General features: G+C 36.3%; 1 protein-coding gene across 2 annotated transcripts in view; it reads right to left on the bottom strand.

Moving 5' to 3' along the window:
* Window positions 1-11,800, bottom strand: part of Cad86C (Cadherin 86C) — a 36,705-nt gene extending 24,905 nt beyond the window's left edge. Inside the window, exons 1-2 of one of the 2 annotated variants that reach the window (XM_065360814.1) lie at window positions 11,485-11,800; window positions 5,627-5,832 (exon numbers count right to left, since the gene is read on the bottom strand). In XM_065360814.1, the coding sequence (XP_065216886.1) occupies window positions 5,627-5,813 (187 nt within the window). In that variant the 5' untranslated portion in view covers window positions 5,814-5,832; window positions 11,485-11,800. Of the gene's footprint in view, window positions 1-5,626; window positions 6,117-11,484 lie in introns of those variants that run through there. The other variant, XM_065360813.1, reaches the window with a different exon arrangement.
* Window positions 11,801-12,643: the final 843 nt, after the last annotated feature.

Below are 12,643 nucleotides of genomic sequence, written 5' to 3' on the forward strand. Positions count from 1 at the left end.
ATGGGGAGGAGCTTTCTCCATCCCTGATGACCATAGTCAAAAAGTATGTAAAGTCGGATTCGAATTCAGCATCTCAAAAAAAGTATATGAGAATACCCATAGGTAGGTACTGGTTTTTGAATCCATTTTATGATTTTATCCCCTCTCTCCTCCCTCTTTCCGCCAACAAAGACCATAGCCAAAAACTGTTATCAGAGTCTAATTCAGATTCAAACCCTTGAAAAATGTATGAGAATACGTTGCATTGTTTTTTGAACCCTTTTTACGATTTTACCCCTCCCCCTCCCCTCCCCTCTCACCAGTCCCTGATGACTACAATCGAAAACTAATGTCGGATTCGGATTCAACGCCTCAAAAAATCCACATGAGGATACCCATTTCGGGTTTTAAACCCATTTTATGATTTTACCTCACCCCCCTCTCTAAGATCGGATTCAGCACTAAAAAATACTTGACGTAAGACATTTATTACAAAGTTACTGCATTGAAATGGACATTCTTCCTTCTAAATTTTATTCAAGTCCCACTGTGCGTCGACTTACCCCTTCATCGTGAATAAAGCAGGCAAATCGTCCTACAGGAGTGTGAAATAAGCTGCTGACTCATTTTTTTCGAGAACTAGGGTCACGTGTAGCCTACAATTTCCGACTTATGCAAACCATCGTACTTGAATGCTAAACAAGTTATCTATACGTGCAATTACCTACAATAAGTCACTCGAACGTATTTTCCAAGTATTTTGCTGCTTTTTAAGTATCGCGGTAGATTTTATTTTTACGTATTTTTTATTCTTGCGAAAAAAGGTTGATAGGTTAATTACGGTATTCGCGTGTTCAAAGGATCACTCCTTGGTATCGTGTACCTCTACCTATGTGTGCTTTTTTAAACGAGCTGTAATATTTTCTAAATTAATTGCGACATTTAAAGGTATTTTCTTAGGGGTCAAGGTACACTGGTCGTTTAATCATGGAAGTATATAAAATGGAATGGATTTTCCACGACCGACGATCTGAACCGATAAGACATAGAAGAAAACCCCGAAGTTTCTTCATAAATAATAAAAGCAGCGTGAGAAATGAAAATTTTCGTCCGTTAAGACGTAAACGCCGCAATGGTCGATGTACGTTACAATGACCAGTACGACGATGAATTTCGCTTTTTAAAATATTAAATATTCAGTTTGTTTGAAAGGTGAATGCTCGTTTTACGTAGGATGTGTGTGTGTGGTTCATGCATATATGGAAAGAAAAGCTGCTAAAAGGTTATTAGCGTCGAGTATGATGTAAATTATTGTGAGGTTGAAAATTTTTTTTTGAAAAATCAAGGTCGTCCCTTGTGTAATTTCTCTGTTGAGTTAATTGCTCGTTTATATTTTCCATTCCTTATTATTTGGTTGGTGACCGGTAATAAGAGGTTAATGAGCAAATTGGCGATACATATTTCGCGAACAAGAGCATCTTAAAAGGGATGGGAGGGGGGGAGATAGGCAGGAAAAAGGAAAGAAAAACGTTATGTACGTTTATGGATGACGAGACACACGCGAAACGTAGAGAGCGACGCTCGCTGAGCACGTGGTCGTGTAATAATTAGCCTGCCAAAGGGGTTGTGAATCAGAAAGCAGTCAAGCAAGGCTAGAAATTGGCGGTAAATTTTTCATCGAGTTGAGAGAATATCGATTAAGATAATAAGGCTGAATGTTGTTGTTGTTATTGCTGCTGTTTTTTTTTTCATTTTTATTTCATTTTTTATTATTCTTATATACGAACAACACTATGAGTATGAAATACGTAGGTACTTAAGTACATACGTATTTGACAAGCCGAGCTCTTTAATATTTCACGAGTTGTATGGGCAGGTATAATGAGGGGTGAGGCGGAAATAGGAAGTGTGCGAGTGTGCAATAAAATTATACATTCGTCGTGGATGAAGAAGTGAGAAATTTTCATTTATTAATGCGCTCGTAGTCTGAATTTTTTTCAGTATTGTTATTATAGGGATGGTGCAGTAGGGAGTGGATACAACTGTCTGAAAATTTAAAGACATCGAACGACTGAACGAGGAAGTAGCGAAAATTATGTCTGGGAGAAATTGCATTGAGTGAAATTAATTTGGACTGGGTTGGCGTCCCTGAGTTTAATTTTGTATACTTACGTTTTTTAATGAAATTTTACTTCTCGTTTGAATCGTTTTCTTGTTCGTAGGCATTTTATTCACCCCCCCCCCCCCCCCAAAAAAAAAAAACCTGCCACGGATAAGATTTTTCAAAACTCAGTCGACGTTTATAACAAAATTTCTCAGTTCTGTCTCTATTTGCTTGATTCCTGAAGGAATTAAATTCTACCAAATTGTACAAAACTTAATCAAATTTCAATAATTGACTTACGAAAAAAAAATTGTTGCCAAAATCACGACTCCATTTGTTTGTTCGTATGTTTGTTTCTAACTCTTGAGAGTTTTGATTTTGAAGTCTAAAGTTGGGGATTCTTGCACTCCCTTATCCTCTTTCTCCAGCTCTCCGTTTTAAATTGCAATTTCAAAAAATTGGTCCATTTGAATGAACGCAATTTGTTTGTTTGATAATTTCAGAGGGGTGAATTTGACATTTTAGCAAAATATTGATTTAAACAATCAACGTGTGAATTTATAATTATTTTTTTAAATTATTTCACGTGGCAATCAAAATGGCAGATATTTTCTTGAAAACATTTTTTTTAATCTGATTGGTGGCTAAAAAAATTGTAGTTGAATCAAAATAGTTACACAGCCTGAAAATAAGAATAATTTCTCTGTTTGGATCGAAAAAGTTCCTTTTGTTTGTACGAGTTGGGTCATTTTGGCACATTGATGTTACGAAAAAAAGTGGGATAATTTGAATTTCGAAAATTGGGCAGTGTAAGTGCTTATTTTTAATACTTTTACTTGTTTTGACGCTTTAACGTTACAAACAAATTGTAAACATTTCTGTTTTCAAAAATGGTCCATTCAATAATTGTAAATTTTCCATGATTTTCATTCTTTTTATGACTCGTTAACGTTACGAATACAATGGCAAAAAATTTTCATTTTTGAGAATTGTCTATTGAAGTGACTACTATTAAAATTTGTATACTTTTGGCACGTTAAAGTTACAAAAGAAAATAACGGAAATTTTTCGTTCCCAAAAATGGCTCATTCAGTGGTTAAGATCTCACAATTTTCTTTGTTCTGGACTCGTTGACGTTACAAATGAAATTGTTGAAAATTTCAGTTTTCAAAAATGGTCCATTCAAATTCTTTTTTTCTTTGATGATTAGTAGGTATCTCTTTGGCACGTTAACGTTACAGAAAAAAAATAACGAAAAGTCTCCATTCTCAAAAGTGGTCTATTCAATGGCCAAATTTTTGTGGTTTTTCTCTTCTCAGCTCATTAACGTTACAAATAAAATTTGAAATGATTTTTTTTCATTAGAAACGGTCCATTCAAACTTCAAATTATGATTTTCTTCAAAGTTTGGTATTTTTGGCACGTTAACGTTGCAAAAAGAAGTAAAAATTTTTTGGTTTCATAAAAACAAAAAGTGCATTATTATCCAAGGATTAAATTTCCATGATTTTTCTCATCACAGCTCGTTGACGTTACAAATAAAATTGTAAAAAATTTCAATTTTCAAAAATGGTCCATTCAAATTCCCGCTTTCTTCAATGATTAGTATCGCTTTGGCACGTTAACGTTATGGAAAAAATAATGAAAAGTTTCTATTCTCAAAAATGGTCTATTCCATGGTCAAATTTTTGTGGTTTATCTCTTCTCGGCTCATTAACGTTACAAATGAAATTTGAGGTGTTTTTGAAACGGTCCCTTCAAAGGATCGTTTTCTTCAAAGTTTGGTATAGTATCTTTTAGGCACGTCAACGTTGCAAACAAAACGATGAAGATTTTCGTTTTCAAGAATAGTTCATCCAACTGATCCAAGTGCCAAATTTTTCATGAATTTTTTCCCTTTTTGGCACGTTAACGTTACAAATAAAATTGGAGAAATTGGTAATTTTCAAAAATGGTTAATTCAAGTGCTCATTCTCAATGATTTATTCATAATTTGTATGCTGACATTACAAAAAATGATTTTCTGTTTGGCTCGTTAAAAATGTCAATTTAACAAACCATGAGGGCCATGACATTTGAGAAAACTTTTATTTACAAAAATTATCAATTTTCAATTATTTGCGTCTTTTTGGCATGTTGACATTACAAAAAAAAATGGTAAAATCTTTGTTTTCAAAAAAAGTGCATATTTTAATAATCAAATTTCTGTGATTTTCTCTGTTCATTGGCTCGTTAACGTTACAAATAAAATTATAGAAAATTTCAATTTTCAAAAATGGTCCAGTCAAATTCCCGTTTTTTTAAATGATTAGTATGTATTTCATTGGCACGTTAACGTTACAGAAAAAAATAATAATTTAAAGTTTCTATTCTCGAAAAGGGTATCAATGGCCAGATTTTTGTGGGTTTTCTTTTCTCAGTTCATTAACGTTACAAAAATAATTTTTTTTTCAAATTAGAAACGGTGAGTATTTTTTTGGCACGTCAACATTGCAAAAAAACAGGTAGAAAATTTTTGTTTTCATAAAAAGTGCATTACCAATGATCAAATTTCCACAATTTTTCTCGTTTTGGCTCGTTGACGTTACAAATAAAATTATTGAATATTTTCATTTTCAAGAATAGTAGGCCATTTTTATTAAACGTTGCATAACAAAATTCTAAACAATTCGGTTTCCAAAAATGATCCATTCAAGGTTTAAATTTTTCATGATTTTTCACTTTTTGGCACGTTAACGTTACAAATGAAATTTTAGAAAATGAATGTTTTCAAAAATAGTCTATCCAAGTGTCCGTTAATCCATTTTCAAAGATTCGTATCCTTTTGGCGCGTTCACATTGCAACCCCCCCCCCTCTCAAAAAAATGAGAATCCATAAAAGTGATGTTGAAGTGAATTTTTCTGGTTTTCTGGTTGTTTTTACCTGCTGATTATTAATTGATTTGCTCTGAAGTTTTTTTGATCTATGTTTTGAAAGTCGAGTAGTGAGTATTTTTGAGCTCAAAACAATGGAAAATTCAAGTCATCTGCTCAATTCTTTCGAATGAATACAGCTTCTGCCACCTCATACCTACCCTAACTTTTATGATGAAATCTTAAACGCCACTTTATGTGTGTACAAAGTTGATAGCAGCTCAATGAGCTTAAACATGGTTGCTGTTCAACAAATTCCGAATATGGTAGCAGAGCGTGGTTTCGAAATTGTGAATTAGGATTCCACTAAGTTGCTCTGATTCAAAATTTCTCAACATGGTAGCAGAGCGTGGCTCCAAAATTATGAACGAAGATTGTGCAATGTGCATTATTGCATGAATTCCTCAACATGGTAGCAGAGCGTGGCTCCAAAATTATGTACGGTGATTGTGCAAGGTGCATTGTTGCATGAATTCCACAGCATGGTAGCAGAGCGTGGTTTCAAAGCCATCAATGGAACATTGTGCTTGGTGATAATGAAACAACATAGATTAATAATCGTTTATTCGGTACCATCAGTGCAGCAAAATGCATAAAACCAGCCATGCAATTTCTCTTGCAAATCCTTACCTGTCGCATCGAACTGCAGCGGATAATCGTGATCGGAATCGGAAGCCCTTAGTCTGTAGATAACGGAACCGATATGCACCTCGGCCGGCACCAGCAACTGTTTCAGCTGACCCGCTGCCTCAAATACGGGGTAATTGGCGTCGGCGACAGAGAACAATGCCCACATTGTGAGTAAGAGAAAACGCATCCCACTAGCTCATTCATCACTATAATAACACAACAAACACAATCCGTAAGTGGTGCACATTTAACAAGACGACGACAACGCGAACGAACGAGCTGCGACGCGGATAACGCTAACGAGATAAACCTCCTCTTTTAAATATATTTTGTAATATCTACTCGTACTTAGAACGCACCACCAGCGACCGACTTGACCGGCCAATTAAACGCGAGCGAATCGAATACGAGTACTCGCGGTGGTCACTCGTGTTGGGTTTTTTCTTCGCTTTGCTTTGCTTTTTTTAGCCAAGGGTCTTTAAAGACTGCTGCGGCGCTCGAACGAAGGTATCATTTCCTGAGACGTCGTTGCAGAGTCAAAAAGGGGATACTGAGGAGACGGGTAGAGTTAAGGTACTTTAGATGTAGTCGACTGATAAGAGAACCGCCAGTGCTGGATCCAGCCTGGGTGCGAAGGAACGGCGAGGTTGGTTTTTCAGATTCGAAGGTAACCCATACAAGGGAGGGGGTGCAGAGGACTGGGAAATCAGCCCTCTTGAATTTTATTACCGTCGAGTCGTCGTCGACGCGGTGCTAGGTTTGCGTGCTCGATATTACAAGGCGATACGATATTAACGTCATTTTGCAGGGTCAGTGGTCAGTTCGACGAGATGACCTCATTCGGCGCTTCAACCTGTATGAGGCGTGAAGGGGGCAGGGCTCAGGGATGGGGTATAAGAACCGTTGGTGCGAGTATATGGCGTAATTTTAATTTAAATACCGAATCACGCTAAGGAAATGTACGAGTGAGTAATGTGACAATTTAATAGCTCGTACTGCGCCTCGCAATCCTCGTAATCTGGTCCTTTTTACCTTGGCTAGCCTGGCCTGCCCTGCCACGATGGTGCGAAATTTTTCTTCGTTGAGCCATTTTTTTCTTTTTCATTACGTATGCGATGACCTGGAAATTTACGAGTACGAAGGTGTCTGTGATGTAGGTACTTCGATGGCCACACCACCATCGCCATCGACGATGGAATTGGGTGAATTAAGTAGAGCAAATATTTATATATGTACGAATACAGGTACGCGGTGTCTGATGCGAATTGAAAATAAAAGGGGGTTATAGTTAGTCGCTGCTTATTATTATTTTTTTTCAAAACTTGCGTGATGCTAATAGAGTTTTTTTTTCATCGTTGTTTTATTTTCGTTGCTAATTCGTCTGAATGGACTTGCGGAAAGGCTGGATTTAATGGGATGTTTGATTAAGCCGAGGTATTCTGCAATGAAACGAACATTACTCGCATTGCAGAACCGTGTTTGTGTGTTTTGGCGATTGATGCGATGCGATGGTCTAGTGGCCTAGTTTGTTCTTTTCGAAGCCTTTGTATTCGTGAGAAAGGGGATGTTTATTTTTATGAAAAAACGTGTTTGGGTAGTTTCTTTGTTTTACTTACTAATGGGTTTTCACAAGTGTAGTTTCACTGATTTTTGTGTCTTTTCAGAAATCCTCATTTGATCGGAGTGAGGTACAAAAGATGTATTTTAGGGTTCAATCGAAAAATTGACGAATTAAATTCTGATGTAATCCACCCTCCCACCCCCTGAAAAGACCGCGAAGTGTTTGCAAAATGCCTCATGAAAATGACCAAAGACTGGAGGGACTTCGTTTTTTTTTTCATGAAAGAACACGTCAATATTACCGAATATGGTGGGATTAATAAAAAAAATAAAAAATAAATATATTCAGAATTGTATAATCAAAAAAACAAGAAAATTGACCAAGGCCCCTTTTCCATGGAACCCCTCACTTGCACTGGCAAAAAATTCCAGGGATGTAGAAACTCAAACTGGAACTAGAACTGGAATTGGCTGAAAACTGGAGCCTGAAACTAAAAGAGGAATGTTGTATTTTCGGGTTATCGGGTTCAAGTTGAAAATTTGACGAGTGAAATTCTTATGGCGCTTCCCCTTCCCCTCCCCCGCATAAAAGAGCCAAGAATTGTTTGAAAATTGCCTCGTGAAATGTCCGGAAGACTTGTAAAGGCAAAAAATTCCAACGGTGTAGAAACTGAACCTGGAACTGGAACTGGAATTGGCTCAAAACTGGAGGGTGGAACTAAAAGAGGAAAGTTGGAGTTTGAACCAAAACAAAAAATGAATGAAACTGAAACTAGAACTAAAACCATTTCGGGTTTTGCCAGGATGAATTTTTTTGGTTTTGAAAATCTCTAAATTGATTTATTGTTGAGTTTGATTCTGATGGCTTTCAACATACTCTTTTGATGATCTTATTCGATGCAGGAATAGTTGAACGGATAAATCGCGATTTGTTCCCCATTTCTGATGGAAATAGTCTTCTAAAAATTTGAAAATTGACCCAAAAATTGCCCAAAAATTGTGTGCCACTGAAAACGGAGTCTGGAACTTGAAAAAAATAATATGTAGAACTGAAATTGAAAATAGAATAAAACTGGAAGTGGAATAATGAAACTGGGGCTAGATCTGGAACTGAAGTGATTTCAGTTCTACATCATTAAAAAATTCGCATGTGAAATTTCGGTCCTTCCCACCCCACGCCCCCCTCCCCCTCCAAAAATGGCGTGAAGTGTTTGAAAAATGTCCTGTCGAAAATCTTTGCCAAAGTCCTGCTTCTTCATTTTGAAATTTTGTTGGACAGACACCTTGAAAAATATGTAATTACTTGTAAATTACCTGTGCTCACCATGATTTACGCGGTATTACCAGTAAGGATCACTATTGCTTGGTAATTACCGGTATTTGAGGTAAATTACTCAAAATTATCAGTAATTATAGGTAAATTATTGAAATTGATGGAATTACGAGTTGATTATGTAAAATTAGTGGTCATTACAGGTAAAAAAGGTATGTAAATGGCTTGAAATTACTAGTAATTACGAGAAATTGTTTTATTTATCACTTCTTTTAAAAGGTCACGCGGATTCTCGAACGTTGGTTTTTTAATTTTTTTTTTTCAAATTCTATCATTTTTATGGCAATTTTTCAATATTTTTGAAATTGCTCCCCCCCCCCCTCTTAACCAAAAAATTAGAGTAGGGTAGATTAGGTACTTACTTGAAAAAACGTGTGATTATGGGAAAATTATTTTTCATGGCTGGTAATTATGAGCAAATGACTTGAGATTACCGGTAAATCTAGGGGTAAAATATCTGAAATTACCGGTATTGACGTTTGTGATTAATTTTGCGTGAATTACTTGAAAGTTGAAATAAGCTGCAGTTATTTCGGAACTGCTTGAAAGGGTGAAAAATTTATTCTCAGAACGAGGGAGATCGGGAAGAAATCGATATGAAGATACATTTTCCTATCCCTTAAATTTTTAAAACAGTGGGATTCTAAAAAAATAAAAATAAAAAAAATTAGCGAAAAGTCCTCTTTCGGTTTGAATAACGAGTCCGTGATTTTTGGAAAGAAAATAGTTTGAAATCCCCATGACCAGAATTTAAGCTGCCCAAATCGATTTTTCGATTTCTGGTGATTTTTGGCAATTTATGTTGAAAAAAAATAACTGAAATTAGTTCTCAAAACTAACATTAATTTTCCCAAAACCGAATCTCACTATTTCTGGTCACTCTGGAGCACCCAGCACGATATTTTTAATTTCCCCAGGAACTTTGAATTTCTGTAGAAATAAGCAGCTGAAAATTTACTTATGGCTTAATTTCAACCTATTTTTAGTGAATATATCCACATTTATTCTCATTTCCAGGCGAACACCTCAAGGGTGTTTTTTTGATCAGCATTTTCCAGTTGTCATTAGGCAAAAATAGTTGGTTAAAATCAGAAGTGAACGATTCATAATTCGAATCAGAGACTCTTAGCCAGGATTTAATGATTCGAACTGATTCGAATCGCCAAAAGAAAGTGATGATTTCGTGATTCACAATTCGAACATTTCAACGATTGGTGTTCGTAATTCGATTCAGTTTTTCCACTTTCAATTCAGTTTTCGAACTTTTTCTACCCGATAAGAATAGAGTCGTTTGATTTCATCTTTGATCGAGAAAATTTACAATGAATTTTGTCTATCTTCAAAACAATAATACAAAACAGAACCAAGAGGACAATACCAGTGATTTAAAAATGAAAAAATGACGATTCGTGATTCAAAACGTCGTGATTCCTAGTTCAAATCAATTTTTACGCGATTCTGCCCACTCCTGGAATAACACATTCGAGGTATCTGTCTGGAAATTGAGCCAAATGCAAATATATATATAATTTTGTTAAATTCGTCGAAACGAAATCACAACTCGACTTTCCAGTCTCCAAAATTAATTTTCACGCTGTCTGGAAATATTTTAAAATTCTGGAAAAATCAAAAATCACGCTGGAGGTTTTAGAATGGCTCGAAATGGTGACATTCAAATTCGAGGACTTCATTTCAGGCAACATACGGTTATTCTTGCTTAAATTTCAAAAATTTTCTCTGTGAACAGAAAACTTTAGATTTTTTGACTCCCCCCCCCCCCTCTGCCCTGCAAAATTCTGTTCAAAAAACACAATCAAGGCATCTGTCGGAAAATCGACTCAAATTTGGACAACTCCTCAAACATGTCAAAAAATTTTTAGCTGCCTAAATTGATTTCTGGGGAAATTTTAAAATCAGCTGGAGAAGTCCAAAATCACGCTGCTGGAGGCGCCAGAATGTCTGAAAAAAGGTGGAATTCGGATTTTCAGGATTACTGTAATGTTTTAATGAGGGGGCAAAATCTGATTTTTAAGCACAAAAAATCGAAATTTAGAGGTAATTTTCTGTAAACCTTTCGTAATGTCGAGAATTTTTCGAGAAATGGTTCCAAAAAACAAAAAAAAAAGGTAATTTTTGCATGTTTTAAATTTTCACTTTGAAGGGTGAGGGGGAGAGGGTGGTCGATGGCTCCCTTCGCCCTCCTCCTTGGCTATACCACTGCTGGTAATGCATCGTAATATGTTTTGAAAGAGCATAAATCACTAAAATAATGGGCTATTTTGAATTTTCAAAAAATTTTCAGGTATCGAGAAATAAATTTCAGCTGCTGAAATTTGGGTTATGGGAGTTTCCGAACATAATCTTTCCACGAATCGAGGTTCCATTTTAAATCGAAGGTTCCCTTGTAAAAATTATTATTGTATGAATTTTCAAATGCCTAATTTCGTACAAAAAATGAAAATATGAATTTTAATTTCTGAAACTTTGGCTGATGAGCATTTCTGATAAGCAATCTTTTTCCATGTGTGATGATTTTTTAGATCAAATTCAAGATAAAGTAATTGATGAATCCCCTTGTGAGATGCTTTCATATACATTTCAGACAATAAAATAATACTTCCATCAAATTTGGTCAATGTTACGTGATCAAAGGTGCCATTTTACAAGCTTCTGGAAATATTATGAGAATGTTTCCAGTGATGGATGACTACGAAAACCATCTTTCAAACCACATACATTGACTCATTCGTAGCCAAAATTCTACCCATTCAAATGAACTTTTCAATCTGAATATAATCGTAAAAAATAATCACTCCTTTGATAATCTCACACTATCATACAACACCCTCGAATCACTCAAAAAAAACCACCGGTACGTACAATATCAAACGTAAACCTATCACAAAAGGTGAAAAAAAGAACACTAATAATACCCATCTAATTGAAAAAAAAACTCAATACATACCACCTGTCGGCTTGAATCGGCGTGATCGAAATAGATTTTCTTTGCAAATTAAATAGCAGCGGTGGCAGCAGCAGCAACAACAACAACGTAACGACCACTAAGTCTCGTACAGTACGAGTAAATTAAATGGCAAAAAAAACAATAGCGAAAAATTGAACGAACAGTATGATTATGGCAGTACATTGATATAAGAGTAGGTAAGAGTACAAAAATTCGACGTGTGTGCTGGATCAAAGTGATGGAGAAGTAGATATACCCGAACAACGTTCGTACTGGCAAAACAATAAAAAAAGTATAAATATAATATTCGGTTTGGGAGTCGTCGTCGTTGTCGACTTCGTCGGTTGATTATAGAGACCGCGGCCGCCGCAAATAAAACACCAATATTGGTAGCAACGTGTGTGTGTATGTATATCGTACAATACAGAATATTATATGTAGGGATAGGTATAGCTAGACTATGCGTTATGGCGATAGTGGTCGTCATAGTCATCGTCGTAGAAGGTAAAGCACTCGTAGATGTACATAGAGGTAGACAAGGTGTACACATGGGTACATACGATATTACCTATTACGATAATATGAAACATGTAGTAGTAGGCAATATACTCGTACTTAGGCCGCATATACCTATTACCTACGCCTTCGTTGTCGTGTACTGTACACCCCCTCCCCCCGGCCATTCGCACCTGTCCCCCTCACACACACTTTCCCCCAAAGATACGTACAGACAATACAGTATGTGCTATAGGGGGTTAGAAGCTCGTATGTCTTGGCTCGACCTAAAAAACAAGCCTTAATGAAGAGCGAAGTCTAGGTGCGTGATCGTAGGGGGAGTAGGTGGCGGTATCGAAACAAAAACCAAGCAACGCACCCCCTATCATCGGGTTCCCATAAAGCACCCTTTTATAATGTGGAAGGCTGGAAGCCACCCTTAAATAAGGTAATTGCCGCGTTATACCTACCTACGTATATAGTCAGTGTGGCGTGGCATCACTATAGCATTGTAGCATTGTAGGTATGAGAAACTTAGGAACGTCAGTGGTCAGACTTGATATGCACGCTACACACTTCGACATCGACTTCCTTGTAAGGTGAAAACGCGACGTTGCTTATTTTCCAGCCAGTTCGCTTTTTCACGTGGTAGGTATATGATGGG

This window comes from Planococcus citri, chromosome 4 (genome assembly GCF_950023065.1).
Source record: "Planococcus citri chromosome 4, ihPlaCitr1.1, whole genome shotgun sequence".
NCBI lineage: Eukaryota > Metazoa > Arthropoda > Insecta > Hemiptera > Pseudococcidae > Planococcus > Planococcus citri.